This window comes from Diadema setosum, chromosome 19 (assembly GCF_964275005.1).
Source record: "Diadema setosum chromosome 19, eeDiaSeto1, whole genome shotgun sequence".
Classification (NCBI taxonomy): Eukaryota; Metazoa; Echinodermata; class Echinoidea; order Diadematoida; family Diadematidae; genus Diadema; species Diadema setosum.
Window position 1 is genome coordinate 7,631,245 of NC_092703.1, and position 15,014 is coordinate 7,646,258.

The 15,014-nt window shown below is 37.2% G+C and overlaps 1 protein-coding gene across 1 annotated transcript in view; it reads left to right on the forward strand.

Moving 5' to 3' along the window:
• Window positions 1-293: 293 nt before the first annotated feature.
• Window positions 294-15,014, forward strand: part of LOC140242634 (uronyl 2-sulfotransferase-like) — a 43,416-nt gene continuing 28,695 nt past the window's right edge. The window contains exons 1-5 of the mRNA XM_072322389.1: window positions 294-609; window positions 1,802-1,851; window positions 3,074-3,163; window positions 8,059-8,202; window positions 11,197-11,276. Coding sequence (XP_072178490.1) covers window positions 294-609; window positions 1,802-1,851; window positions 3,074-3,163; window positions 8,059-8,202; window positions 11,197-11,276 — 680 coding nt within the window. The remainder of the gene's footprint in view (window positions 610-1,801; window positions 1,852-3,073; window positions 3,164-8,058; window positions 8,203-11,196; window positions 11,277-15,014) is intronic.

The window sequence follows — 15,014 nt, forward strand, 5'->3', positions numbered from 1 at the left end:
TAAGTGCAAGCGAGACTTCTCGGTTTGGTTGTGGAGAACTGAGCTAAAATGAGAGAGTTACTGGACTGGGCATGAATCCTGAACGTCATCTTTGTGCTCCTAGGATCCTGTGTAGCCTATGGGCAACATCTTCTCGCCTGGCCTGTGCTGTAGCTGCAGTGCCAGTGGTCGTACAGAACGCGACGTTTGCCAGTGACGATGTGATGGTTGGTGGTATCGCTTGGAATATACATGGGAAGTACTCTGTTGCTCATTTCTAGCGACTCTCAGCTTTTGTGTCGAATTCTGCCAAGATGCCATCTTCAAAGGTGTCTTCTTTCATCAAATTGCAGCTCATGGCCCTGTGTTGCCTGGCTGTTTGGCTGTTAATAACCTCTTCTCCGAGCAGTGATCCAAAGAACAATCACAGTCTCTCTTATTTTCTCCTGTCAGTTGCCAAAAAACGATACATTTACAACAGAACTCGTACTACTTTTATTAGCAACAGAAATTGGAAACAAACACTAGACAATCTAAGTCTAGTACAAGATTCACAAGGAAATATTTCAACATTAGAGCAGCAGCCTTCCTCCAAATTGTCCTCTGCAAGTCTCCTGCCAAGCAACGAAGGTAAGACTAAGAGAGAATTCGAAAATTAACCAAACCATAGGGGGCCTAGGCATATTGCATATCGACACTCGACACTCTCATCTCAATCAATTTCAACTGACAATCTATCATCGTGGTATTCCAGCAAGACTAAGCTACATTGTATGTAGCGCTGTTTTGTCCACCACTCGCATCTGTCCTGTTTACATCAGAGAGTTACTTGAATATCGGTAGCATTTACAGGGTTCGAAATTGGTGATGGTCCGCTGGCCATTGGCCACCCAAAATCATGTCGGATTAGCTAAAAATCATAAAATTCTGAAGTTACTAGTCCGTCTTGCTAGCCAAAATATTGCTTCAGTATCAAAATTGATTCTAAGTTAGTAGTCCGCCTGGCTAGTTTAAAAAAAAAAAAGTTAAGTGCGACCCCTGATTTAAATATATATTTTTTCATGTCGAACATGAAAGCCATAGCATGCTCTTCTCTTTATGACTTTGCATCAAGTTGAAGGTGGAATTAATACCATGTGGCATGAATACATTAAAGTTTGTTGGAAGAGTGGAATAGTAGTGCCCACGGACCGATGGTTGACTGAAAGATTGGTCTGTATCTTGTTGTCATGGATAATATGTTCCGTGGAGACTACGTCTAGCTTCATGGAATCCCCTCCTTTGGAGAGCCGTAAAAGTATTGAAGAAAATGATAAAAACTCCTTGAGACAGACAAATTTTTCTGTCCATGCCGAAGGTAGTCAACTGGTTTTGTAGAGAGGAATTCATGAAAAAAAAATGTATTAAATTTTGTATCAAAATTGCCCATCACAGTATTAAAGATAAATGATTCAGGCCTCGAGAAGTCTAGCCATTGCATACAAACTATATACCGGGTAGTATCCTTTTAATCATCTGATTTGATGCCAACCCATTGATAATGAGTCCCGAGTATACTCAAACAGTTGTCTAGATGGGAAATGCATGTTTTAGCAAAATCAATTAGTCCTCAACAGGTTAAGCCAAATTAACTTGTATTCATGACATTATACATTATCAATATCCATATGATATTCCCCTGCAATGACAACCATAGCCCCAGTATACAAACATTGTGCAGGAGATACATGTACAATCTTGATTTATGAACAATATCTCTGTTTACAAGACAAAATCTTCTCTTCAAGTACCAGTACTCATTTTCTTTAATCTTCTTTTGTAGCTGGAGGCAACAATGAACAGGGTGAGGATCCAGATTGGAGAAGTAAAAAGGTACGGTAACAAAATGCTGACTAAACTTATTATCATTATATTTCAAGTTGGTAGGGTTGTGTCGGAAACCAAAATTCTTTTCTTCCACTAAATTTTGTCTGCATGCAATGTACACTTGCATTCCAAAAGAACTTGTACAATGTCACTTCTTTTGTAACCTTTAATATTTTTCACATATAAAGTTAGATAGTTTGATTTGAATGTCGTGAAAGTGGAATACCTAGCTATTATATGTATGTCTTCATGTTTGCGGAAGTTCCTGAACAAAATAAAATCAGATGTTCAATCAGAATATAGAAGTCTTGTTTTTATTGACATTTGGTATAAAATTTGGAGAGGGTAGAGGAATTTTAAACTTCATCATCATGATCTAATTGTGGTGGTCAAAGGGAATTTGAGAAGCATGATATTGTTTGAGAAACTATGCGATTCAAAATTGGGTCAGTATGGAGTATATACATTCTAGACATAATTTACAAATCTTATGTAAGTTCTTGTACATCTGAAACCCTGTGGCAGTTAAATCACATCATCTACTAAATGTGTTTTGAAGTGCTGTGACCTGATCATTTGACCTGTCAACAAGTGCTTGACCATGTTTAACAAGGAGAGAGAGAAAAAGGTACAAATGTATGCCTGTTGGTATTTTGTACAGTATAGACAGGCATTCTTGATGAATGGAGTCATGTGCATTGCATTTAAAGAAGAACTCTATAATTATCAAAATGGTTCATGACAGCTTGTAAAATCATTTTGTTCACATCTAGAAAGGGGAAAAGCAGAAAGGCATAAATAGAATTGTGCTTCAGTTCACATTATCTATTTGTGAAAAAGTCTGTTGGCCACCCAAAAACTATAGTATCATCTTTAAGTTGAGATGAATAAGAGAGGGAGAGAAAGAGGAAGAGATAAATAGAGGAATATATTTTGGTCAGTACATTAGTATGTCAAGATTCAGTTCACCGTATGCCAAGGAGTATTAGATATCTTGGGAATAATTTGATTCTTGATGAGAATCGCAAGTAGTTAACCATTTTCTTTATCAAAGATATTGTGTTTGCTTTTTTTTTTGGGGGGGGGCAGGTTAGGGGAAGTAAATCATAGCTAGATGTATGATTTTTATGTTAATTTGAGCAGTTTAAATATTGGTTTTGTTTTCCTAACTTCTTTCGACCTTCTCAAAATCTTTTTCTCCTTGAAATTTTGTCTTCTTTGGAAGCAGCATTGGCAGATCAAATGGTACGACAAATACTTTGATCATCCACCACAACTGCCAGCCTCAGTGGGGACCGGTCACTTTCACTCAAGTGAGGTATGAACTTTGATTTACAAAGATAACTTTAGATCATGTAGTCCATGGATTACTGGATTACTTTGAAAGTGGAAATTTTTGTGTGAGTAATTGCTTTAAACTCGGTCTAGATATTGATTTTGTATGTTTTTCATTCCACGGCATCAGAGAGATACAATGAACATATTTATTACAAGCAAAAATGTTTGTGTGTGTTTATTTTCATACTAGTTTCATGTCACACAAAGTAAGCCAACACAAAAATTTCCTCACCATGATCATTTCCACTTTACAGTAATCAATTTGCTTTTGTGGCATATATGTGTGTGACAAATTGCATATACAAGTATATTATATGTCAAGAGACATCCTGTGTCAAAGGTCCAGTGAGCACTGTAATATTTCCAGATTAGCATGCCTGTTGAACAGTGACGGGGCAATATTAAACTGCACATTACTTGAATATGAGACCATTCTGAAGCAGTAATTTTCACACGTTCAACAATAGATACATAATGTACTGTGAAATGAATCCCACAAGGATTGGAACAATCATCCCCCAGCATTCCCACTGATTCCCCCTGATCAGTTACTAGCCATCCCCTTTAAGTAAAGTGAATTGTTCAACCTGTCCCCACTTAATTAACCAATGTATTATGATTGTGTTGGCATGGAAACGTATCAATGTATTTCTCCTTTGTCAGGACGGAACCAATATATTGAGCGTAGAATGAACTCCACAAATAAGTGTCTGACCGCATATGAGTCAGAAGGTTACGGCGTACCTGTCCTATTGCACGTACAATGGTATATTTAATAATGAACTTTACCATGACTTGTTATATACTCTGTGTGTGTGTGTGTGTATGTTTGTGTGTGTCAAACATCAGCCAGCAGAGGAGGGCGGGACCCCTAACCACCCTCTTCCTGAATCGATTGCTCAGCCAATATCTCAAGTGCCCTTTTATAGGAGCTGATATTCCAGCCACCTGTGAACTGCTTTCACGAGGGGATGTCAGGTCAAGTACATGGAGTGCATGTGGATGTGTGGTTTGTACTTTTTCATCACAGACTCACCCCCTCCCGACTCTGAGCTCGAGGAGAGTTTAAAAATAGCCTCTTCAGCAGGGGAGATGTCTAGACAGAATGGGCTAGGCTCGCTCAAAATACAGTCCCATTTTTTCAAAACACCATTGTGGTCTCAATATTGAACTATTTGGAACTCATCAGGGTGTCAAATGCAACTCATAGCATATGAGATGAAAACCCAAAGGACGCATTTAATTAGGCATTCTCTGCATGTCATCACTTCAATTACATTTTACATCAAATTTCAGCAATTTGATTTAACATTGTATATCATACAAATATGGCTTTGCACAGTAGTCCTACAGTTTATTAGCAATTTTAACTGTGTTAATTACATTTATTAAAATAAAGTAGAAATACATCTTATATAATTCCATTTGTTGCACACATATATATGAATTCCATAAAGAATGGCAAGCCAAGAATAAAGCACAAAGCTTGACTGTTCATATGGCAACTGATAATACATCATAACACTGATACAACAAAACAAGGCAGTGCAACATGACACTCATGGAAAAGCTGCATTTTCATAATTTATCATTGTTATTCAATCATTTTTGGAATACAGAATCTTTTCGACCAAGAGCTTATATGAGGGGAATTTCATATTTACCATAAAAGAACAGTTGGCAAAATTGTTTTTTGTTCAGTATATCATTGTAGATATACAGGCGATTCCCATGATAACAAAGTCCTTGGGACTGGCAGTGTTCCCTTTTACTGAATCTGACCTTTGACCCCAAATATAATGATACAGTGAGATTCAAGAATGATACTGCTCTTATTTCACTAAACTTCTTTTTTCGCCAATAGAGGAAATCAGTGAAAAACACAATGGTAAGACATGATGATAGTCTAATGCATCAGACCCTGTCACTTGTGTCCGTTGAGTAAAAATTAAGAGCATTGCGGCACTTTTTAGTATCATACACCTCTCTGGTGGCTACATACAAACTGTTTCTTTGACAACCTGGACATTCTGAATTCTTTTAATACAAACTGGGTGTTATTTTCAAAAGCATGGGGTAGGTCCTATGTGATGCCATATTTGTAGATTTGCCATCTCTAAATTAGATACTTTTATGCATTTTCATGCCCATACAATTGTATTCTTTCGCGACTAGGAATCCTGTGTTATTTGATGATCTGTACTGTTCCTGAAAAACACTCGTAATGAAACCATGCAGGCCAAATACCAGATAATGTTTCACAACAGTTTGCCAGATATCAAAGAGATGGTATGGTATCAGTGGTTGATTTGAGGATTCAGCCTTTAACCTTTTGCAAGATGCTGAGAAACCACTTTATGAAATGCTATTAAGAGCATACAATTCAAAGAGGAATTCAAAGTTCATTTGATGAAAATTGGTTTTGACATGGCTGAGATATGAATCCAAAAACAAAGAAAAACAAAGTGATCCCAATAAAAGGTGGGTCCTACCTTTTAGTAGAATCTGGATTGCTTTGTTTTGGATATCTTGGACATTTCACAACTTATTTTCTTCAAATAAACTTTGAATTCCTCTTAGAATAAATGCTCTTTCACATTTCATAAGAGGTTTCTCATTATTTCAAAAAATCATCATCAAAAAAAGCTGGAAGCCTGTAGCCCCATCTCAACCAAAACTGTATCATCCCTTTAAGACTGCCTAAAAGATAGACAAGTCATTGTATCTCTGCTACCACTCCCCCCCCCCCCAAAAAAAAAAAAAAAAGAAAAAAAAAAGAAGAAGAAATCACTGAGTAAGAAATAAAAACTTGGTCTGTACTATACAGACTAGACAGATTGGACATCATCACTCCCAAGATGTGTACACAAGCAGCTTATATCTCTGTATACCAATACCTCAACCCCTTGGTATGCAAACTATTTATATGGGGGTGTAGATAGAAGTTCAAAGGATACACAGACACACAGTGTTTCTGTTCCTATGTTTATTTCCCTAGCCACGCTGCCTGTGTACATGGATGGTGTGTGAGCTGATGAGAGAGAGAGAGAGAGAGAGGGTGTTGATGTAGAATGAATGGAGGCATTATCTCTGAAGGATGTCTTGCACACATGCAAAGGGCAATGACTTTGGTGATGGGGGTGGGGTGGGGGGGGGGGGGAGAGAGAAGAGCAGGTACATGTACAACTAATTCTATCCTGTACCTGTTTTAATCAAACTTGGAATCTTACACCAAAATTATATACTTCATGAATTTGAAATTATTTGGGGCATATGATAGAGCTACCTAGATCATTTTGATCTGTGGACTCAAACCCCCACCCCAACCCTCTTGACGTGCAAAGTGTGTTATTGGGTTTTGTTTTGTTTTTTAATTCTGATGCTCAAACCTCCTATCCCCCCCCCCCAACTCCCAATTAAATATTGCTTTGGGTGTGTCAGTCTATAGCTCAAACACATTCATACTATGTAGTCAACACTTCATGAATGCAATTTAACACAGGACCAACTCCTGCCTGTAAAGTCAGAGTACATTGTACACTGTCAAAGTTTGATCGAAATGGAATCATATCAAAATAAATAATTAATAAAAAATGGGGTACAATTTTTACATAATACAGGTCCTTCATCCAATTGAATGTTGGCAGGTATGCCTCGAGATGAACATTTGATATACATTTTGACACAGAATACAGCATGTACAGTGTATGTATTGTACTTATGTGCAAGAACTCTAGTAACTTGTACAGTCCCATTGCAATGAGAAAAGTGTGTTTTATTTGTGTCACAGGAAGATGCAGGTTGAATGTTGTCTGCCAAGGATGTTGTATCATATTCCTTGGAATGATTGGCAAAAATGCACTCTGCATGCTACAGCTATGTCAGTATACACATTATTAGTCTTTGTCAAAGGCCTTCTTGCTGTAGTGATTGCAAGAGAAGCAAGCAGAGGGTTGTTGTACAAGACTACCCTATCAATACACCAGTGAGAGAAACCCCCGGGAGATTTCTGAACTATAAGGACAAGTCCACCTTTATATATAAAATGCAGATTGAGTGAATACAGCTCAGTATTAGTAGAACCATGGACCCCATGGTAGAACACATCGGTGAAAGTTTGGGGGAAATTGGACAATCCATTCAAAAGTTATTAATTTTTAAAGTCTCTGCTCAGTCACTGCTCGATGAGAAAACTGCTACAACTTGTGAATTCACAGTTGTAGAACGATATTAAAAAAATATCACATATTTTCATATTTCTCGCACAATGAAATAGCACTTGACTGGCCTCTTTCAGGAGGTAGGGGGAATAGTATTACCCTTAACTTTGTGTCAGTGACAAGTTGAGGGAATGTGTGCTTAAAAAAATAAAACACTTTGTCAAATTCTCTTTATATTTTCCTTATATCATTATACGCATGTGACATCATAAACTGCAGTCTTCTCATCCAGCAGTGACTGCAGAAACTTCAAAAGTTCATAACTTTTGTACAGATTGTCCGATTTTCCTCAAACTTTCACTGATGTGTTCTACTAATGTTGCTGCATTAGCTCAATCCACTGGCATGTATTGAAGGTGGACTTCTCCTTTAACCTGTTGAGGACGAGTTCTGAGGAGGCCTTTACTCGGGCAGACTGAAGTGTCTATGGAAAATGCATGCTGTAGCAAAACCAGTCCGTCCTCAACGGGTTAAGGACTTATATTTTTCTGCTTTGCTGGGTTTTTTTTGCGTGCTTTTGAATTTGTATATTGCTACTTACTGTCATGATTCGCAAAATTATGCAAATGTCAGCTTGTACAGTACATTTGAAAAATTCAAGTGCACCACTGTATTAAGTAAATACTGTTCCCTTACAATTCAATTTCTTGTTCAGAAAGATCATGTGATCTTCAACCGTGTGGGGAAATGCGGCAGCCGTTCCATCTTGGAGCTTCTGCACACCTTGGCGGCGAGGAACCACTTCTTTCTCATCTGCTCACAGACGTTCAACGACAAACACATCACAACTTCGGAAGAGGTAGGCAGTCCTAATTGGCCAGACAGGTACTACTCAAGTAGAATTTCAGTGACACATGCCAGATATTGTTGTGAAAGGTCATCTCAGTCGAGTTATTTGTTGTCCAGTTTATGTAACTTTACCAGTTAGCATATTTTAATGAAACAGCCCAGAAATGATTGACGTTGGACCTACTACAATTGTACTCATCGAGTGCTTTTTCATTAAACATGGCATATATCTTCATGGAAAATATTCCTCAGTTTACGTTAATTTTCACAGTTTCTGTGCAGTCACTGCTGGATGAGAGTACTACTTTAGTTGATGATGTCACTTACGTAGAATGATGATATTATAAGGAATACATAAAGAAAATTCAACAATATTTTTTTTTTTTAAAAGTACACATTCCCTCAACTTGTAAGTGACATGTGTTGATGGTAATATTACTCCCCCTGCCTTCTGAAAGAGGCAAGTCATGTGCTCTTTTTATGTGAGTAAAGTGAAAATATGTTTAATTTTCATTATATTTTCTTCATATTGTTCTACACATATGACATCACAAGCTGTATTAGTCTTCACATCCAGTGATCATGGAACTGAAACTTAAAAATTCATAATTTTTTAATTGATCGTTCCATTTTACTCAAACTGTCACTATAGTTCTAATATCGCTGCATTCTCTCAATCCACATGTTTATGAAGGTGCACACAAATTGCAACTTTGAGATTACACTCCTTCTCTCAAACACCTCTCTGCCTATGAGAACACTGTTTGACCAGGGAGGTGAGATAAACTTCTACTGGCACAGGGGGCCATGGAATGTTTTGCAAATGGGAGGGGGAGGGGGGAAGGGCTAATGATACCATGTTAATTAGACACTCATATCCAGTGAGTAGCATCCACAGTACCTGTATGGATACTGAGATGCACATCATCACTTAACCCTATTCTAACTGGGGGGGGGGTCAAATTGACCCCCCCCTCGACGTTTCGCGCCACGATTTCGCAACGCGCAAAGCTTTTGCCGCGTCGTTTCACGACTTTTTTCATTGAAGTCTCCCGCATATTTTGAGACCAAATTTGCGACGTCCGGGTACACCTTTTTGAAGTTACGTAATGTTTTGCATATGCATGTCAACCAAAAAACAGCTCAAATTCATGATATCGTGTGCAAATCCAATGCAAATTGTGTTTTTTGGTTAAATTGATATAAATTAGATTATTTCAACTTTTAACCATTGAAATTAATCAATTCTAGTGTAGATAAGCCTGAAAAAGTGCCTGCAACAAGTTTTGGCAAAAAAACAATAGAAAAAAAAAGGTTGAAAAACAATGAAATACATAAGAAATTAACAAAACAATAAAAAACAAAAGAAATTAATTTCAATTGAGCTAATTTTTTACACGAAAATTGTTTGATGTGTCTTGAGGAATTCTGACACAAAAATTTAGCAATCCTCCAGTCTTTTTAATTGAGTTATAGGTGAAAATATGATTTCATGGACAAATTTGCATAATTAATTTATTAAAAATAGAAAGGCAATATTTTTCTATTGTATGACGATGTAATCTTGTAGTTGACATCCAGCTCTATCTTCAGGCAAAATTTCACGGCGATCGCGCGATCGGCGGCCGAGATCTGAAGGGGGGGTCAAATTGACCCCCCCTCAGTAAAAACTTGGTCTCAAATAGCCCAGTTAGAATAGGGTTAAAGGACAAGTTCACCTTCATTAACATAAGGATTGAGAGAATATAGCAATATTAGTACAACACATCATTGAAAGTTTGAGGAAAATCGGACAATCCATTTAAAAGTAATGAATTTTTGAAGTTTTTGTGCAGTCACCGCTGGATGAGAAGACTACTGCAGTGTATGATGTCACATGCGTACGACAATATAAGGAAAATATAAAGAGAATTTCACAAAATTTCATCTTTTGAAAAAAGTGCACATTCCCTTGACTCGGTACTGACATATATGTTATGGGTAATATTATTCCCATTGCCTATAGAAAGAGGCAAGTCAGGTGCTCTTTTATTATGCAAAAAAAGTGAAAATATGTTGAATTTTCTTTACATTTTCTTTATACTGTTGTACTCATATGACATCACGAGCCTTAGTAGTCTCCTCATCCAGCGGTTCCAACACAAAAGTTTTAAAAATTCATAACTTTTGCATCGATTGTCCAATTTTCCTCAAACTTTCATTGATGTGTTCTACTAACATTGCTGCATTCTCTCAATCCTTATGTTAATGAAGGTGAACTTGTCATTTAATATATTTCCACTGATTGTGTTTGTCTCTGTAAAATACACACATCTGGGAGAATTGTACCAGTTGATTTAAGTTTGCAAAATTGTATGCAACTCGTTCTACTCTTTCCATATTCCCAAAGATTATCTAAAGCAACCTAACAAAGTTTGCAAGGCACTTTAACATGTTGAGGATGAGTCCCGAGTATACTTGGGCAGGTGTCTGTGGGAAATGTGTTGTAGCAAAATCAGTCCGTCCTCAATGGGTTAATACTGGGTATGACTAGAAATATTTATACCATTATATTTTGCCCAAATGAGCATAATTAGGCAAGGTTCGGACAAGGACCCTGTTCTTTTAAGTGGGCAAGTGCCTGTTGACTTTACTTGCCCTGCATTGAGATGTACTTGCCTCAGGCAGGTGGGGTAGTTGCTCTACCATTTGTCTCTGACTTGCCAGACATAGCAACAATCAGTGCATGACAAATAACATAACAGGTGACCTCCCAGTAATATGAGGAAAAATATTTTTAACCTGTTTTATACGGGAACCTGGTGGCCTGTGTACTATTCCAGCCTGTGGGGATTTCAGAATTCAGTATGCAACATATGTTTAAAAAGAATGGAAACAATTGAGTGAAATAAGGAGCTTATCTATAACTCCTGATGTCATTACAACAGGTGGAGTAGATTCATTTGTAAGTATCCTGTTGTTTAGGAGGATGAGTTCTTTACGTATCCTGTCTTTAATTCCACAGGAAAAACTTGTCTCCATCCTGCGTGAAGTGGATGCCCCATACATGTATCAGCGGCACCTCCATTTTGTCAACTTTACAAGGTAAGCTTAGGATTTGTAGAATTGCATGGTGTACATATTTAATGTCTTCTTACAGTATCTTCAGTCAATCTTTACTTCCTGTGTTTGTACATATTCTTTGGTGTATCTTTTGTTCCAACACAACTGGCAAGTGCTGTATACCTTATCAATTAGGCCCACATAGTGTGAAGATTTTGATGGTAAAGAGTGATGCTGATAGCCAATACCCAGCAACTTGCCTGAGAATGGAATGTTAAAGTAGCAATGAACAGTCACATGTGTTGTACATGTACATGTATTTCCTACACTTTTAATGCGTAGTGAACAATCGAGCCAGAACATGCCTGCCAACTATATTGCTGTTGATTTGGAAAGGAAGATTCCTATTTTATTTTTTAATTACAGGAAGCAGAAGCTTTATTCACACAACCTTGCATTCCTGTATTTGAATACACTCGCTGATAGTGGTATTCAAATGTTTTGGAGATGATTGAAAAACTTCTTCTTTGTGATTATTATTATTATTATTGTCATTATTAATCATATTCTTCTTCTTCTTATTATTATTATTATTATTATTGTCATTATATTATTATTATTATTATTATCATCATCATCATCATCATCATCATCACCATTATTATTACTATTGTTATTATTATTATTATCATCATTTTTTTAAGCGACGCTTTCTCCCATTCATTCCTGTTTACTGAAGTCATATCAAGGGTAGTAGATTTGCCAGAGGGGCTATGCTCTGTATTTTCACTTTTTTTTCCCTCTAACAGGTCCCATTGATATACACGTACACAACTTTCAGGCATGGTTTTACAATTCTCAGCCAGCATGCAAGGGGTTTTTTTGTGTCCTCTGGCATGCAGTTGACCCCAATTCATTGTCCAAACATCAAATAGCAATTCTTTTTTTAATACCGGATAACAAAGGCACAAGGTCGAGTTCGTCTCCAGTAGGACTACAGCATGTACTATTGCCTCCAGTCAAAAACCACTATTTTACCCCCCCCCCCCCCCCATCACACACACACAACGCCAGCACATTTGCTAGTTCATGCCAACGCTCACACCTGAATGTCTGAACTTGGAGACCCATCGGCATTCACACAGAAAAAAACAAACAAACAAACAAAAAACGCTCTTCCGACCTTAAATCAAAACTCCATGCTGGAATAATGTGTCTTGCTTATAAGGTTTATTATGCAGTAGGTTTATGCAGCAAGTTTCGGAACAACCGTGAGAAAAGGAAACTGCATGGACTTGTTAAAGGCCACTTTACTGTAAAAGTTGTTTTTTAAGTCTGAAGTGAGGTAATGTACAGCTTGTAGGATTTTTCTTGATGACGTATTTACAATGAAATCAAGATCTCTAAAACACAGGCAGATATCTTTTGTTTTTTCTTCAAACAATAGCTTCTGTTTAAAGCATTTAATAAAATCATGCTCAGGACACTGATGAAAGTTGATGTTTCTATCTGTATTCACATGCTTACATGTACATAACAAAAGACTCATGCATGAATACAGGATAAAAGGTAGCAGAAAATAGCATAAATGCTAATCAAGTCCGATACCTGTCTGATACAAATTCTTAAAAAGTGATAAGAACAGTACAATGAATAGTTCTCCAAATTGTAGTTTGAAAATACATGAAATGTGAACAAGTATTTACATCGTAAAAGAATTGAGTTGAAAACTTGACATGATAGTTCATCTCTTACTACGAGTGTAAATAATATGGGTCAAAAATAATGTAACCATAATAAATTATAGGCCTATATGAATATGTTACTTTATGAGAATCAGCTGAAAAATTGGTGACAGCACACATAATAGTAATAGGAAAAAAAAAATGATCCTTCTTCTAGTCTGAAAAGGCTCTTTGACCCTTCGTGAGATGTATTCACATTTCCATGGTAATTTGCTGACCTAATGAAATCTCGCACGCGTCTTTCGTGTGAATTAGTTTGAATTACCACCGTGAGTACCACAGTTTGTGACATATTTTGTGGTACAGTTTGTGTGATGTGTACTTGCATTCACATTACGAATGACCTAGTGATTCACCCTCAGTGTGAAAGCACCTGGTGAATGTAAGAGCAGCCATTTTGCAGAGTCTGTATATCTCATCAGAGATGAGTCCTAAACCATCTGTTCACAGTTATTTCACTGTCTGAATGCCTGAGATCAAACCAGGAAGAATGTTGGATGAATGAAACATCCCTGAGTATGTTTTTCTCCCTCCTTTTGGCGGCATAAAGTAAACATTTCATGTGCACATCTGCTGCAATCCAGTGCAGTGTGGTTAGGAGAAAAAAAAAAGAGAAAGAAAATAAATCAGAAGTCCAGATGGTTAGGTGGTAGATATAATGATGGTAATTGTGTTGTCTCCCCCAACAGACTCAACAAAAGTAACTTTGTGACCCAGCAATGTGGGCTGTAATTGTGTTGACCTTGATTGAGAGAGGTCACGAACAGTGTATGTCTGACTTGCCAGTCTTTTCCAAGGCTGCTCTACCTTTTTTCGGCTGAACGTGACGAGCCAATAGATACAATCTTCTACGTATATCCAGGGCCCGATATTAGCGTAGGCCCTGTGGCCCAGGCCACTTAGGATTGGTGGTGGGCCACCAAATCTATCTTCTTGTGGCCAGATCAGGCAACTAAGATTCAAGTTAGACTGTTACTTTTGCTTTTATTTTGGGCCACTTCATATCTTTTTCTGGCCACTAAAATGTTAGATTGAAAGATTTTAGTGGCCCATTTTAGTGGACCAGACCCCCCCCCCCAAAAAAAAAAAAAAAAGATGAAAAATAAATGAATGAATAAATAAAAAAAATAAATAATAAGATAAATAGTCTCAAGCTCTATATACCATTCATTGATGAATCAGTATTTCTTTTATAAAGCCTCACAATTTCCACAATGTTTCTGCCTTTTTGGAGACAAGGGTATAAAGGGCATTATGTTGATATCTGACGAAACTGCTACTGAAGTATGCCTTTGCGATCAATTCGTTAAACATCCTGTCACTATATCTGTACATGTAGGCCCTACACGTACCACAGCAGTCTACAGGGTAGGAGAGAACCTTGAGGCTATGACATAATGGCATTATGTCATTTGGTTTTGAGGATGTGGTTGCTCCTGACATCCCTACTTTCTCGAAAGGATGTAAGAGCTTAAAGGTAGGGAATCCCATTTGCATGCCTTAAATGAAGAGTTGTATAAACACAGTGGTATGTTGAAGAGAGTATCATTTTAGAAACTCCCATAAAGTATTGAAAGTGGAAGGTAACATTTAGTACATTTTTATTGACCGTTAGATTTTGAATTGAATTTTTTTCGGGGCTCACCGTGAATTCCAGTACATTACTAGGCTACCTTTGCAGACCCATGCACTGCATGTGTGTCCATCATGTATATTTTGTGAATAAAGTTCATCAAAACTTACAAACATTTCTATATACATTCTTGCCACACACTCTATATGTTATTACATTAGCTCTTATACTTTTAGATTTGTGTTTATAGATAAAAAATACAGAAGACTGCAAGAAAAAGGCTTAAGTGTGGCTGACACACAGAACTACTGAGTAGTTGAGTTTTGTGCATTATTCAAATTGTAGATAACTGTTGACTTCCAAATTTCTTAGCAGTGGCCTAAACAAGTCCACTGAGGTTCATATTTAATGTTTTGCTGCATTTTAGTAGTTCTGTAAAAGGTATCCCCTACCTTTAAAGGA